Below are 16,070 nucleotides of genomic sequence, written 5' to 3' on the forward strand. Positions count from 1 at the left end.
AACAGCTCTTCATCAGGATCTGTCCTGAAGTCTGCTGGGATCCGGTTTCTCAGCTAGTCCAGCTCCCTCTGAGCGCTTGCTCACTAATGGCTTGATTTGGTTTGGTTGTTAATTTGAGTCAGCCTGCTTCTTCCCCTTCTTTTATTTTTGGGACAGAGTCCCAAATTGTCCAGGTTGGCCTGGAATTTGCTATGTGGTGAAGAATGACCTTGAGCTTCAATCCCCTGCCTCCACTTCCCAAGTATTAGAGACCATGTCCTCGCCTATGCATGCTGGGGGTCAAACTCGGGGCTTCATGCATGGTCCATGAACACTCTACCGACTGAGCTATACCCCAGCCGCTCCAGTCTGCTCCCCCGACCCCCCCAAGACAGGGTTTCTCTGTGTAGCTTTGCGCCTGTCCTGGATCTCACTCTGTAGCCCAGGCTGGCCTCGAACTCACAGAGATCCGCCTTTCCATTGTCTGCTCTCCTTCACCTCCAGATTCTCCCTGTTCAGACCACCAGGCCGTTCTGCATCCTAGCCTGAGTCCTCTCCGCTGTCTCTCTCTCTACTTTTTCTCTCCTTTGTCCCTCCACTGCTGAGTCCTTTTTGCCTTTTTAGGTGGGTTCTCTTGTAGCTCTGGTTGGCCTCCAACTCCATATGTAGTTGAGGATGACCTTGAACTTCTGACCGTCCTTCCTCCACCTCTCAAGTGCTGGGCTTACGGGTGTGCAGGCACCACACCTATGAGGGGCTCTATGAGGGGCTGGGGGACGGGCCGAGCCTTCCTGCACGCCAGGCAAGCACTCTACACACAGAGCCACATCCCCAGCCTGTTTTTGCTTTTGTTTCTTAGACAAGGTTTCATGAAAGAGTTCAGGTTCATCCCCCTGCCTCCCGCCACTCAATTCCTGAGATTACAGGCCTGCAACCACCACACCAGGCCACTGACCAGTCTTCACTTTGCCAAAGTACAAGGCATTATAACGGGTGCTCGGAGGGAAACACAAACGGAAGGACAGAGTCTGGAGCACCAAGTGGATCCAATGAAAAAGGAGCTCGCTGTCAGGGCACAGGCCTGTAATCTCAGCTCCCTGGGAGACCTAAGCAGGAGAACTGTAAGTTCTAGGATAGCCTTGGCTACACAATCAGTTCAAGGCCAGCCTAGGCAACTTGGTGAGACCCTGCCTCGAAACAAAACAAAAGGCTAGGAGAAGACATGGGGAGAGATAGCTCAGCCCGTCCAGCCCTTCCTGTGCGAGCCTGAGATTCTGAGTTTGATTCCCAGAACCAGGCACTGTAGTACGGGCTTGCAGCTCCAGGGCTGGGAAGACAGAGACAGGGGGGTCCCCACGGCTTGTCAGACAGCCAGCTGGGCAAACTGCAACCTCGGGTCCCACTGGGGTTCTATTTCAATAAACAAGGTGGGCCTCCACACAAGTATGTACACATGCAGGTGTACTCACACATATACAAATACACTCCTGTGCATGTGTTAGTGTGAGGGCGCACACACACACAGAGCATAGTGATATAGTTCAGTGGCCTAATGTATAAAGGCCTGAGTTCTACTCCTCAGTATCAAAAAAACAAAACCCCAGAAAGGCCGTGCAGTGGTGGCTCATGCCTTTAATCCCAGCACTCGGGAGTGGGAGGCAGAGACAGGCTTATCTCTTTGAGGTCGAGGCCAGCCTGGGCTACAGAGTGAATTCCAGGAAAGGCTCCAAAGCTACACAGAGAAACTCTGTCTCAAAAGAAAAAAACAAAACAAAAAAAAAAACCCAGGAAGGCTGGGAACTCAAGAAGGCTACACAAGAGTTACTTTTCATTGCCACAGATACCATCCAGTCAAACGCTGATGGATTAGAGGATGCGACTCAGGACATTAGCAGCCGGGGAGGAACAGAACCGTCAGGTCACGGGAATGGTGAAATTTATTATGTTTACATTAGAAAAACAGAGTTTAAGCCTATCATAAGAAGGTCACTGACATTTCCTGAAAGGACAACCAGGAACTGTTAGCAGTTGTAAACACAGAGGTGCTTCCTTGTTAGGGGGAAAGGGAGGAGGGGGAGGACAAGGAGGCGGGACTCAGGCAGGCATCAGTCAAAAGAAGAGCAGACCTTCCGCCAGGGCTTGGCAGGAGGGGTGTCTCGGGGGCGGGGGGGGGGGGGGGGGGTGTCTGACAAGGTGAAGGAAGGCCCAGAAGTGACTGGAAAACATGGGGCCGAACGCATCTGAAGGGAACAGGATGTTTCTGTGGCACAGGACTGAGAGCCTGGCTCTGACCTTGATGCCTGGGGACTGGATTATGAATAATCACAGCCAGTCTGGGGGGCAGGGAGAACTCTCCACAAGGAGGCTGCAGCTCGGGAAGAGGGCCTATGAGTCAGACTATGTCTCTGTGAATCACACAGAGGCCACTGCTGGCTGCGAACGAACGCTGATGTAGAAACATGGCCCTCTTCTGCCAGCAGCTGAGAGCTGGCCTAGGTGCTTTGCATTTCGTTGGGTCCAGCCCAGGGTCATGTGAATTCCAGGGTCATGTGATGGGCCAGATGTGACTCACTGGCCTGGAATGAAACAGACCCAACCCTCTGGCTCACACCCAGTGTCCCCAACAAAACTCAGGTCCCCCCCCCCCCCCAACACACACACACACACACAGAGAAAGAGGTACTGCCCTTCTGCGAAGGCAAACCCATGCCAGACAAACCCAGAGATTAACTTTACTTGTCCAGCCTGAATAGGGCAATCATTTGAAATTAGTTAATGAATGTGCCTGTGCGGTGTGCATGTGGGGAGGTGAGAGGGAGACGGTCCTGCTCTGTCACTCTCCTGAGGCTGAGCCTCGAGCTAGGCTGGCAACCAGGGAGTCCCAGCAATCCCCCTGCCTCCACCTCCCGCCTCCTTACTGTTACATGTACATGCCTAGCTTTTTCCGTGGAGGCTGGGGGTGCGGACTCTTACCCCCACCCCCCCAGCCTCTCTGCAACCCCAGGAGAAAGAAAGCAAACTGGTTTCTAGGACTTAAGCCTTAAGCCTGGGTCATTATCCACTTTCTCTCCTCTCCCTCCTCATTTCTTCTGAAACACGCAGTCCAGGCTGAACCTTGAACTTGCTCTTCAGCCGAGGATGGCATTGGACTCTTGATTTTTCTGTTTCCACCTCTCCAGTGACGGATGGGATTATACCCCTGCACCACCATGCCCAACTTATGAACCACTGGGGACCAATCAGCATCTTCCCACACGCACCTAGGCAAGTGTCCACCAACAGAGCCACGTCCCCAGCCCCTACTTTCTTTCTTTTTTTTTAACCAGGCCCCTAACAGCACTCAAAATGCTCCACAGTCCCCTGCGAAGGCAACTTCTTGCATGTGCAGACACCAGGGGAGTCTTCCCAGGCCCTCCCCGCCTCTCTCCTCCCCTTTGATTTTATTAGACACACAAGTATCTCCACCTTACCACACCTCATTGCCCTCATGCTGGCCTATATTTCTGCTTCGATCTCGATCCACGAGAGCATCAAACCTGCTGAGAGGCTGAGAGGAGAAGGTTCTGCCAGGTCAACAGTGGAAAAAACCCAGTCCCACCCAGCATCTAACCTCGCCTCTCATCGGTGCCAAATTCAAACTTGGAAATTCCTTTCCTCTGAATGTCTGTGTTCAGATTCAACACCCTGGATCTGGGTTTCTTTACTGCTGGAAGCTCCACACTCCGCTCCACTCTTGGGAGCAAGGGATAGGTAAACCTGTTTAGCTCTTTTCTAATAAAAAATAAATAGATAAATAAATAAATAAACAAACAAACTTGACTTATGTAACACGTGTGTGTGTATGTATGTGTGTGTATGTGTGTGTGTGTATGTAACTGTGTGTATGTGTGTGTGTATGTATGTATGTATGTATGTGTGTATGTATGTATGTGTGTATGTATGTATGTGTGTGTATGTGTGCGTGTGCAAATGTGTGTATGTGTGTGCGTGTGTAAATGTATGTGTGTATGTATGTGTGCGTGTGTAAATGTGTGTATGTGTGTATGTATGTGCGTGTATGTGTGTGTGTGTGTAAATGTGTGTGTGTGTGTGTGTGTGTGTGTGTGTAGGGCAGAGGACAACACGCAGGAGCCAGCTCTCGCCTTCACCGCTCGGGTCCTGGGGATCGAACTCAGGTCACCAGGCTTGCGGGTAGGAGCCTTTACCCACTGAGCCGTCCTCTCAGACACATACAAGAAGTCTCCACTAGGGGCTTCCACCGTCCTGAGGAAGGTCAATCTCACTAACTCTCTTCCTATCTCAACCCTGCTCCAATCCACTGCGCCCTCCTTGCTGTGAGGACAACAACACTTCTGTGGTGCAGAGCACGGCCACGCGGGCTCCTCCCCTCCCCACTCAAGCCCTCATACGTTTCCTCCCGTATCTGTCACCTCCATTCCCTTTCCCCGCCTCCCACGTGTCAGGATAACAGGTGTAATCCCCACGGTCCCCAGTCGCTTCTTTTCCTTTTGTTCTGCTTTTTAAAAAAACAACGATGTTTATTTATTTTAGACAGCAAGCACCTTACCCGCGGCCCCAGCTGACAGGCTCCCGTTTGTGTGTCTCTGTGTGTGGACACGTGTGCCACAGTCTGCACGTGGAGGTCAGGGGACAACTCTAGGGAGCCGGCTCCCCCCACCCCCCGGGGGGGGGGGGGTCAGGCTTGGTGGCAGGCTCCTTGATCCATGAGCTAGCTCAGTGGCCCTTCTTCTGCTTTGTGAGACTGGGTCTAGGGAGCCCAGGCTAGCCGTGGGTTTCCAAATCAGCCTTTCTCAGTGCTAGGGTCACAGACCTACGCCACCAAGCCTGGCTTCTTTCACTTTTTTTTTTTTTTTAATTACTTCTTTAGAGGTTTCTCAAGTTATTTATGGACCTCTAACATAAAATGAATAAATCAGGGACTTTGGGATGGTAAAGAGATTATCTCATAAGCTCCGGGACCTGAGTTTGATGTTCAAAACCAAAGCCAAGTCATCAGGCATGATGGTGCACGCCTTTAATCCCGGTGCTTAAAAGGCAGAGGCAGGGGGATCTCTTAGTTCGAGACCAGCCTGGTGTACAGAGTGAGTTCCAAAGCTCTACAGAGAAACCGTGTCTCAAAAAAGAAAAAGAAAAAAAAAGAAAAAAAAAAAAAAAAAAGGCCAGGCGTGGCTGGTAAGCTCCAGGCCAGAGACAACCAGTGTTAAACGGTAACAGGGCTGGGACCTTTACTCTGAACCAGGGAGGCAGAGGCAGGTGGATCTCTGTGAGTTCCACAATAGTCAGAGCTACAGAGAGAGACAGTGTCTCAAAACAAAACAAAACAAAACACCCAAACCACCAGGTGGAGAATTCCTGGGGAGCGACACCAGCTTTAGGACACCAGCTTTAGCCACACCCCCATAGCAAAGCCTAAATCAACGATTAAGTGAACCTCTGCCGTTCACCCGCCCCGTAAAGGTGGCTGCGAGGGAGCAGAGGGCACTAGAAATTGAACAGGGCAAGGTACATGTGTACTTTCCTACTCAAACAGATGGAAAAGTACTGAATTATGGAACAGCCAACTACACCTTCCTTCCACAGAGACAGGGCGCTTCAACTAGGAAGCACTTCTAGGAAGTCAGGCAGGGAAACTGAGGGACGTGTAATGTGGGACTGATTTCAAAGAAAGAACTGTCAGAGCATATCTCTACAAACGCCTTCCTGGAGGACCATCCACGTAAAAGTCTGACGCTCACTGTCACATAAAGTGGGCAGGGGTAAATGGTGTCTATTAGTGAGACCTTAAGTATTACATAAGGACCTGCTGCCAGGCATCGGCGGCACACGCCTTTGATCCCAGCACTTGGGAGGCAGAGACAGGTGGATCTCTGTGAGTTTGAGGCCAGCCTGGTCTACAGAGCGAGATCCAGGATGGGTTCCAAAACTACACCGAGAAACCCTGTCTCGAAAAACCAAAACCAAAACCAAAAAAAAAAAAAAAAAAGTAGCATCAAAGTTAGTTTCTTTCTTTCTCTCTTCCTTTCTTTTTCTTTCTTTTTTTAGGGGGAGAGGATATATTAAGGCAGGAATCTCATGTAGGCCAGGCTGATCTCAACTTACTACATAGCTAAAGATGACTTTGAACTCCTGAGTGCTGAGACATAGGCATGTGGAACCCTGACTGGCTTTCATTCTCTTTGCAAACAGTGATTTATCCCACAGGGGCTTTTAAGAAAGCCTGGGAAAAAACAGGGATGAGGGAAACGGCTCAGTCTACACAGTGTTTACTGAACAAGCGTAAGTCCAATCCCCAGAATCAATATAACGAAAGCCGGATGTGGCGGCACGTGACCGTAATCAGCACGAGGGAGCAGAGGCAGATGACTTCCCGTTACTTGCTGGTCAGGCAGCCTAGCTTCATTAGTGAGTTCCCGGCCAGTGAGAGACCCCGTCTTAAAAACCAAAACCAAGATGGTGATATCTGACACACAAGGCTAACCCCTGACTCCACATGTACATGTGTACACACACACGCAAATGCAGAACATTAAGGTACTGCTCTGTAGATGCCTTTTCTTTGAAACGGGGTCTCAACATGTTACCCAGGCTGACCTTAAACTCCACCCGGCTGCAAGGCCTCCTGAGTGGCTGGGTTCCTGTGTGCATGCCACTACACCTCTCAACAGATGGCTTTTCATTAACAATGTTTACCTTAGTTTAACATCGAGAGGCAGGTCCATCCTCCTGGAGGAGAGTTAGAATTGTAAGTACACAGTCACAGGGAGCTGGAGGCCAGTCTGGGCTACGTGAAGCCAAGACAGTGATACATGCCTGGGACCCCAGCACTTGTGAGGTAGCGAACCAGCCTTGGTTATATAGAGGTTTGATGCTAGCCTGCCTTGGTTATATAGGGGGTTTGAGGCTAGCCTGGGCTACATGAGAACCTGTCCCAAGGGCTTGTGAGATGGCTTGGCAGGTAAAGGTGCTTGAATTGGACCTGAATTGGATCTTTAGGACCCACGTAGTATAAGGAGAGAACCAATGCCCATCTATAGCTGTCCTCTGACTTCCACACAAATAAGTACACGCAGTTACAAAGAAATATCTTAAGCATGTGTGTATGATGGGGGACATCCAAAACATCTAAATCCTGGTTAAAGGAATTAGGTATTGGGGGGCTGGGGCTGTAGCTCACTGGTAGAGTGCTTGCTTCATATGCATGGGGTCCATAGTTCAATCCCCAGTACTGCCAAAGAGAGAAGCTAGGTATTGGAAGAAAACAAAATGATCAAAGTCAGATTTGGCAACCACATTTGTGGCAGCCCGTATGCAAACGAATGCAAATTTAGAAACTACACCAACTAGCAGCCGCTCTCAGGCCCTCACACCAACGTGGCAGATTACTGCTACAGCTGAGAAAAGACCTCATTAAAAAAAAAAAGTGCTGGGTGGTAGCAGCGCACACCTTTAATCTCAGCACTCAGCAGGCAGATTTTTTGAGTCCAAGGCCAGCATGGTCTACAGAGAGAGTTCCAGGATAACCAGGGCTGCACAGAGAAACCCTGTCTCGAAAAGCAAACAAAAAACAAAGAAAAAGTGTGAACATATAAACTGCATATAAACTCATATGCAGCGGGGGAAGGCCTAGGAAACCCGTCTACTAATGTGAAATGTGGAATTCTGGCCAGTCAGATGGCTGTGTGGGTAACGAAAGGTACCTGCCACTACGCATGAACCCAGGGACCCACATAGTGTGAGGAGAGAACCCCAAGTTGTCCTCTGACCTCCACATGGCCGCCGTGGCATAGGCATGCACACACATACGCAGACACTCGCAATAAGTATGTACGAAACGAAATAAAATGAGATTTTTTTTTTCTTTCCTCAAATCTTAGGGAATTAAGCTTTGGCTAGAACACACAGCTCTGCTGCTTCAGCCAATCTGGCCAACTGGGAACGCTGGCAGTTCTGCACAGAGCCCAGAAGACTCCCTCTCTACAAGGCAGCCATGTTTATAATACAGCCAGCAGAAAAATGGCCTTTAAGATAAAACCTATCTGCTATTTCCTTTCTCTGACTAGGGTGCTAAAGGTATCTGGCTCTTCAATCTGCTCTTCGGGGGGTTCGGGACGTAGCTCAGTTGGTAGAGTTGCTTGCTAGCATGCCTGAAAAAAAAAGTGCCTTGGTTCAATTCTCATAAACTGGGTATAGGAGGGCGGTGCACATCTGTAATCCCAGCACTTGGGAGGTAGAGGCAGGAGGACCAGAACTTCAAGGCCACCCTTGGCTACTTGGCTAGTCTGAGGCTAGCCTGGGCTACATTAAACCCCATCTCAAATGAAGAAAGGAAAAGAAGAAAGGAAAGCAGGGGGCTGGAGAGATGGTTCAGCGGTTAAGAGCACTGGCTGCTCTTCCAGAGGACCCAGGCTTGATTCCTAGTACCCACATGTTCCTGTGGATCTGAGGCCTTCTTCTGGCCTCTGTGGGCCCTGAACACACATAGTACAGAGACATACATGTGTGCATGTGCATGTCCTCTGACCTCCACGGTGTCCATGTGGAGGTCAGAGGACAGCTTGGGAGAGTCAGTTCTCTCCATCCGCCATGTGGGTCCCTGGGTTCATGCCTAGTGGCAGGTACCTTTCCAGAGACAGGGTCTCTCACTCACCCTGGAGCCATCACACCCCAGTGATCCTCCTGTCTCAGCTCCCGGCAGCACTGGGGTTGCAGACACACGGAGCCATCCCAGACCTGCCTGGCCTGGTACTCCCTATGTAGATCTAGCTGGGCTTGAATTTGTAGAGACCCAGCTGCCTCTGCCTCCAGAGTGCTGGGATCGAAGGCGTGCGCCGCCACGCCCAACAGGTACTGGGCATCTGAGCTCAGCTCCTCATGCTTTGAGGGCTGGTTCCTGTCAATCTGACACAAGCTAAAGTCTTCTGACAAGAGGGAATAGGACATTTTATGGATTAATGATTGATGTGGGAGGGCCCCCGCCCATTGTGGGTGGGGCCTCCCTGGGCAGGTGGTCCTGGATGATATAAGAAAGGTAGCTGATCAACCCATGGAGAGCAAACCAGTAAGCAGCACTGTCCTCTGCTTCCATTCCTGCCTCCAATTTCCTGCCTTGACTTCCCTTCATGATGGGCTGTGACTGGAGCATGTCAATCAAAAATACACCCTTGCTGTGGGATATCCTGTATGCTGTGAATATATGTTGCTATGACTGATTGATAAATAAAACACTGATTGGCCAGTAGCCTGGCAGGAAGGACAGTGTAGGCGGGACAAGGGGGAGGAGAATTCTGGGAGGTGGAAGGCTGGGGCAGAGAGATGCTGCCAGCCACCACGAGGAGAAGCATGATGTAAGATACCGGTAAGCCACGAGCCACATGGCAAGGTATAGATTTATAGAAATGGGTTAATTTAAGATATAAGAACAGTTAGCAAGCAGCCTGCCATGGCCATACAGTTTTTAAGTAATATAAGTCTCTGTGTGTGTTTACTTGGGGGATGCGAGTGGGAGAGATGTGTCCCGACTGGCGGCAGGCTGGGACACAGGAAAGCTCCAGCTACACACCTTTCCTCCCCAAGTTGCTTTTGGTCATGGTGTTTTACCGTAACAACAGAGAACGGACTACAGTGGGGCAAGCGGATCAGGCAGCTGAGCCATCTCCCTAGGTCTGTTCTTGACACCATACCTTAACATGCTCACACTGCCCTGCCCCACACCGAGCTCTGGTGGACTTGAGGGCTCACCACGTACATACAGAAGGCTCCATTTCTAGCCCACAGGCTCCGCTGAGGTGAGCTGGTTACTGTTACTGCTGTATCTGCAGTGCCCAGGGGAGTGGCTGGGGTCAGCCAACTGAAATTTGTCAAACTACCCAAATACGTAAGCATGTAGGCCGTGGGCCTACTCCTATTTCTACTTACCAGCATCACAAAATCCTAATGTATGGGCAATCAACTTGATGGACTTTTAAAAAATTCAATCTAATAATGTATTTATTACTCCGTGTGAGTGTCTGTCTCCTCAAGCTATGGCAGGAGTACGAAGGTCAGAGGACAACCTTTTGGAATCAGTTCTTCCCTTCCACCAAATGGGTCCTGGGTATCGAACTCAGGTTGTCATTCTTGGCAGCAAGCCCCTTTATGCACTGAGCCATATAGACATCCCATTGAGAACTGAGTTCTGGTACTTAATGCCATGGGAACAGGAGATCCTCAGCAGCCCACCCAGTCTGAGACACAAAGACAACCACAGCAACCCCCATCCAGTGTTTACCTAAAGCACAAGAGCCAACATTTTTAAGTATACTTAAAAATTTTTTTTTTTAAGATTAAAAAAAAATTATTATTTTTTTAATGTGTGCTTTTGCTTGAGTGTATGTATATATTCCACATTCATGCCTGGTGTTCTCAGAGCCAGGAAGGGGCATCAGATCCCCTGGAACTGGAGTTACAGGTGGTTGTGAGCCACCGTGAGGGTGTTGAGAATTAAAGCCTGGTCCTCTGCAAAAACATCAAGTGTTCTTAACCACTGAGCCATCACTCCAGCCCTTAGGCACGCACACTCACGCACACGCACACGCACACACACACACACGCACACACACACACGCACACACACAATCCCCTTGTGCCACAGTGCTCCGGTGGAGGTCAGAGGGCAGCTTTGGAGGAGACAGTTCTCTCCCTCTACCGTGGGGATCCAGGGAATCAAACTCCGGGCATCAGGCTTGGCAGCAAGCACCTTTACCCACAGAGTTATCTAACCAGCCCAGGTCTTGCCTTTTCAAGGGTGAGACCAACAGAAAAGGTGTAAGGGTTCTATAAATCGTGCACTGATACAGAAGCAGTTAACTTCTCCAGCAGAAGAAATCAGGTTTTTACAGTGTCCTAGATCCCCTGGCCTCCCTTCTGTCCTGGTTGAGGGATATTCATTATAGAAGACAGAGATTATCAGGGGATACTTGAAAGAAAATCTAGAAAACAATGGTAACAATGTCAGCACTTCCTGCTTATGCAGAGTTTTATCTTTTTAAAACCTTAAAAAAAAATGTTTTTTTTTCCCAAGCTGGGCGCTGTAGTGAGTTCATGCCTTCTATCCCAGCACTTGAGAGGCAGAGGTAGCCAGATCTCTAAGCTTGAGGCCAGCCTGGTCTATATGGCCGGTTCTAGGACAGCCTGGGCCCAATTTAATAACATTTATTTATTCTGTGTGTGTGTGTACACCTGTGCCGTGGCCTGTGTGTAGCGGTCAGAGGATAACTCGGGGGAATCAGCTCTCCTCGGCCCACATTTCGGGTCCCGGGGGTTGAACTCAGGTGGTAAGGCTTGGCAGCAGACACTTGAACTCTTTTAGAGACAAGGTCTCCTGTATCACAGGCTAACCCCAAGCTCACTAAGTAGCTAAAGATGACCCTGAACTTTTTATCCTCCTGTGTCCACCCAAGTGATGGGATTGCAGGAGCGTTTTACAGTGTGGAGGATTGAACCTGGGGCCCCATGCACTCTAGACCAGCTCTCTATCAAGTGAGATCTATCCCCTGCCTGCCCAAGGTTTGTGTTTTGTTTGTTTTTTTTTATTATTACTCACCAGGCTCTGGTTTTGTTGTTACTGTTTTGTTGGTTTTTTTTTAAAGATTTATTTACCTGCATTGGTGTTCTGCCTACATGTATGTCTGTGTGAGGGCATCAGGTTCCCAGGAACTAGAATTACAGACAGTTGTGAGCTCCCATGTTGGTGCTGGGAATTGAACCCGGGACCTCTGGAAGAGCAGCCAGTGCTCTTAACTGCTGAGCCATCTCTCTGGCCCCCTGGGTGTTTTTGTTTTGTTTTGTTTTGTTTTAATTTATTTATTTTTAGAATAAAAATAAAATGCCCCATGCCTTTAATCTCAGCACTTGAGAAGCAGAGGCAGGCGGAGCCCTGTAAATTCGAGGCCACCTTGGTCTACAGATCGAGTTCAAGGACAGCCAGAGCTACACAATGAGACCCTGTCTCAAAAGAAAAACAAGAAAAATAAAGAATAGGTGTATGAGTGTTTCCTCTGTATGTATGCCTGTACACCCCACGTATGCCTAGTGCTTTTGGGGGCCAGAAGAAGACTCTGTATCCCCTCGCACTGGAGTTACAGACCGTCGTGAACTGCCTTGTCGGTGCTGGGAACTGAACCCGGGTCTTACGGAAAAGCAAGCACTTTTAACTGCTGAGCCATCTCTCCGGCCCCAGCCCACTCCAGTGTGTTATCTCCCACGCCCTCACCACTAACCACTGGGCAAATGAATAGTTCCCCTGGCAGTTTCTTTCTAGGGCTCATCTCTGAGGAGTCATTAAGGCTTCTCCTCACTTCTAACCAACGCTGTAATTTGATTTTCCAGGACTGGGGGGCGTGGCTCAGTCACAGAATATTTGCCTATCACGTGTAAGACCCCGAGTTCAAACCCAAGTATCCAAAAAACAATACAGATGTCCCTTCTCATAACATTTCAAGATTTATGCTGTCTTTTTTACTATATGCTATGATATAGTTACTCCCCTTTGAGAGGCAGGGAGGGTGTATCCGTGTGCACGCATGGTCACATGTGTGTGAGTGCCTGTGCACGCAGGGGCCAGTGGCTGGCATGGGTACCTTCCTCCATTGCTCTTCACCTTATATACTGAGGCAATGTCTCTCTCCTGAACCAGAAGCTGACTGATTCAGTCAGTCTTGCTAGCTAGCTTGCCATGACCCCTTACATCCTCCTCCAAGTACCAGGATTACAAGCAAGCTACCACGACCCCCTGGCATTTACCTGGGTACTGCGGATCTAAACTCAGGTCCTCATGCTGGCATGGCCAGTATTTATCCACTGAGCCATCCCCTCCAACCTATGCATTCACCGTGTGTGTGTGTGTGTGTGTGTGTGTGTGTGTGTGTGTGTGTCCTGGGACTCGCTCTGTAGACCAAGCTGGCCTCGAATTCACAGAGATCCACCCGCCTCTGCCTCCTGAGCGCAGGGATTAAAGGGGTGCACCACCACCGCCTGCTCTAAAAATCACTTTCAAGTTCACAATACAGAGGGCAGCTGAGAGGGGGCTGGGCTCCTGCTCAGTCAGGCGCACTCCTAGCATTCATAAGGGCCTGGGTTGGACCCCAGCGCCCCGCAAACCAGGCAAGAGGAGCATACCTGTAACCCCGCACTCAGGAGATGGAAGCAGGAGGAACAGAATTCTAAAGCCATCCTCGGCTACACATTCAAGGCTAGCCTGGACTACATGAGACTCTGTCTCAAAAAGCAAGAAAAAAAAAAAAAGAACACAGAAATTTGGAGAAGAATGGCAACTGAATAGAGATATGGTTTCAAACTGTCTCCCGGGACACCTGGAGCCTCATTTCTGGTTTCCCCACGATCATAACTCATACTAAAAAATAACAAATGCTGGAAACAGAATCCTCCATATGGCACTGGGTAAATTACTAAACCTCTTTCTGCTTTTGATCTCCCATCTGTCGAATAAGAACAATACTCCTTGTTTTGTTAGGCTGGTATGCATATAAGAACAGGAGAACTTTCCTTATTGAAAACAACAACAACAACAACAACAACAACAAAATAACACTAGAAAACCAGGCAAAATAAGTCCCCTAAAAACCCAAAGATCTGACGTTCATCAAGTAATTCCCTAAGGAGGGAGAGCTTACTATATACGAAATCTGGGTGAGCGCTGTTACCAGAAGTGGCAGGGCATGAATAAATAGTGTCCACGCTGGAGGGAGCACTGTGGATTTCACAACCAAGCCTCTGTCCCCTAAATTTACAGTTTCCTAGGTGAGACTCAGTGCACTTCAGGATGGCAGTGCATTCAGGGAATCCCAGCCCTTGGACGGTGGAGGCAGGAGCATCTGCGTTCCAAAGCTAGCCTCAGCTACACAGTGAATTACAGGTCAGCCTGGGCTGGACAGCGGTGGTGGTGGTGCATATCTTGAATCCCACCCAGTGTTCCGGAGGCAGAGGCAGTCCAGGCTACAGAATGAGTTCCAGGGCAGCCAGGGCAGTACACAAGAAAAACTGTCTCAAAAAAAAAAAAAAAAATCAAACAAACAAAAAGGTCAGCCCGGACTGTATGAGATTCCATCTCATAAAAAAAAAAAAAAAAAAGTAATAGTACGCTGGCTCAGCAAGAATGGGAGCTTGCAGCCATACCTGTGGACCTGAGTTTGATCCCCGGGACCCACATACTGGAAGGGAAGTGCTGATTCCTACAAGTTGTCCTCTGATCCCCACACAAGCCACAGAACCTACCTGCCCCCGCAGTACAAAATAAATAAAGAAAATGTAACTTTAAAGGGAAGCAGAAAAGGGTTGAAAGAAAAGAATCTCCCGTTCTGATCCTCATCTCTTTGGGGAAGTAGAGCGGTCCGCTAGGATAACCCGTTGGCTCTCTGCCCTTACTCGATTTCGTAAGTCGTCTACCCTCTAGCTAGCATTCCAGAGCTCTGGAAGATTAGGATCTGCACCTGATCCCTGGCTTCGGACCTGCCACTCCAGGCTGTCAACCTAGACCAAAGCACGTAGTGTTTTCCATTCCCTTCTGCGTCCGTCGCACTGCTGGAGGCACACAAGCCGGCCGGAGCAGGACACTTTTATCCTAAGCTCGATTTCCCTACTTCTTTCCCTTTATGTCGTGGAGGGGAGAGGGTCTCGAGTATCACAGGTTGGCCTTGAACTCCTGATCCACCGGCCCCTCAGTGCTGGGATTACAGGCGACTACCACAGTACTCGGTATCATTATGCAGTGCTGTGGATGAAAACTCGGAGCTCGGAGCAGGCTAGGCAAGCACCTCTACCAACTGAGATACATCCCCAGCTAAAGTTCCCTTTAAAGGTCTACGTCAATTTCTGGCCCTTTAAGTCCCTCCCCCACCCCACCCCACCCCAGTGCCTTTCAATTCTCCACACTTTCTCTCTCCCCACCTGCAATCCGCCCTCGCCTCCCACAGGGAGTTTCTCCAATCCTCTCCCGGTGTCCCTCTACAGCCTCCACCCTTCCCTCCGCAACGCGACTCCAGCCTCGCCTTCCGTCCCCGTGCGCTGTTTCCCTGTCCCCCCACGACACATCTCTGCAGCAGGCGACCTTCCACCAACCGCGTCCAACGCCAGGGTTCCCCCCGCTGGCCTCCCGGATCGCCCCGAGCTCCTGCGGATCCCCTCCACCCCAAACCCACTCCTCCCCGGGTCCACTCACAGGAGGCCGGAGCAGGTGGTGCAGACGAAGCTGCCCACGGTGATGTCCACATAGGTGACCCCGCGCTGGGCACACTCGAAACAGTGGCGGTTCCCGGCCTGGCTGCAGCCGCCCAGCTCCCGCACCCGGCGGCACCACACCTCCGAAGCCGCTTCAGCCTCCGCTTTGCTGCCTCCGACCCCGCCACCTGGGCCCGGGCCCTTCTTGGCTGCCATCACCATCTCTCCTCCGAGCTGCTCTGCAGCGAGTCAGCGGTCGCTCCCCTTTCACCGCTCGCCGCCTTTCCCGCCTCCGCCGCCTTCGCACGCCCGGCAACCCTGACACCAGCTCCTGCAGCCCCGACCGCGACGGCGAGAGGCTCCGCCGCCCCCTTCCTCGTCCTGTTCTGCACGCCGATTGGCCAGTCCCCTCCCACCTCCTCGCTCTGATTGGCCCGATTCGGGACGGCCTCCGGTTGCTGGAACCTCCAGAGCCACGCCTCCCGGCCGCCGGGCCTCCTGCTCTCCCATTGGCTCACAAAGACCCCCACCGTGCAAGTCCCGAGCGTGCCCGCCTCCTTGTCCCCGCCCCCTCTCGCCACGGGTTCTCAGGAAGACTCTTATTGGTTGTGAAGGTTGCAAAATTAGCGTGCGAGAGAAAGGAGATGTTCCGCGCGTGCGCAGTGCTCATCCCCCACTGGTATTAATTCCCGCCAAATTTCAAAGGCTTGTTCCAAGGCTGAGCCTAGAGACAAGCAGCAAAGCAGAAAAGAAGAAGCCCTAGGAGGGACTGACGGAGAAAGGGAAAGACAGAGACGGGGAGGGCGAGTGCTTTATAAAAGATGTTTTATTTACCCATGTCCTAGGTGAGGAGCCCC

The 16,070-nt window shown here is 50.5% G+C and overlaps 1 protein-coding gene across 6 annotated transcripts in view; it reads right to left on the reverse strand.

The window, feature by feature from the left end:
• Window positions 1-15,640, reverse strand: part of Agfg2 (ArfGAP with FG repeats 2) — a 37,802-nt gene extending 22,162 nt beyond the window's left edge. For 2 of the 6 annotated variants that reach the window (XM_016001486.3, XM_042267841.2), the window contains exon 1: window positions 15,215-15,601. In XM_016001486.3, coding sequence (XP_015856972.1) covers window positions 15,215-15,435 — 221 coding nt within the window. In that variant the 5' untranslated portion in view covers window positions 15,436-15,601. Of the gene's footprint in view, window positions 1-3,454; window positions 3,522-15,214 lie in introns of those variants that run through there. The other 4 variants (XM_006971225.4, XM_076560241.1, XM_042267842.2 and 1 more) reach the window with 4 other exon arrangements.
• Window positions 15,641-16,070: the final 430 nt, after the last annotated feature.

This window comes from Peromyscus maniculatus, chromosome 23 (genome assembly GCF_049852395.1).
Source record: "Peromyscus maniculatus bairdii isolate BWxNUB_F1_BW_parent chromosome 23, HU_Pman_BW_mat_3.1, whole genome shotgun sequence".
Taxonomy (NCBI): Eukaryota; Metazoa; Chordata; class Mammalia; order Rodentia; family Cricetidae; genus Peromyscus; species Peromyscus maniculatus.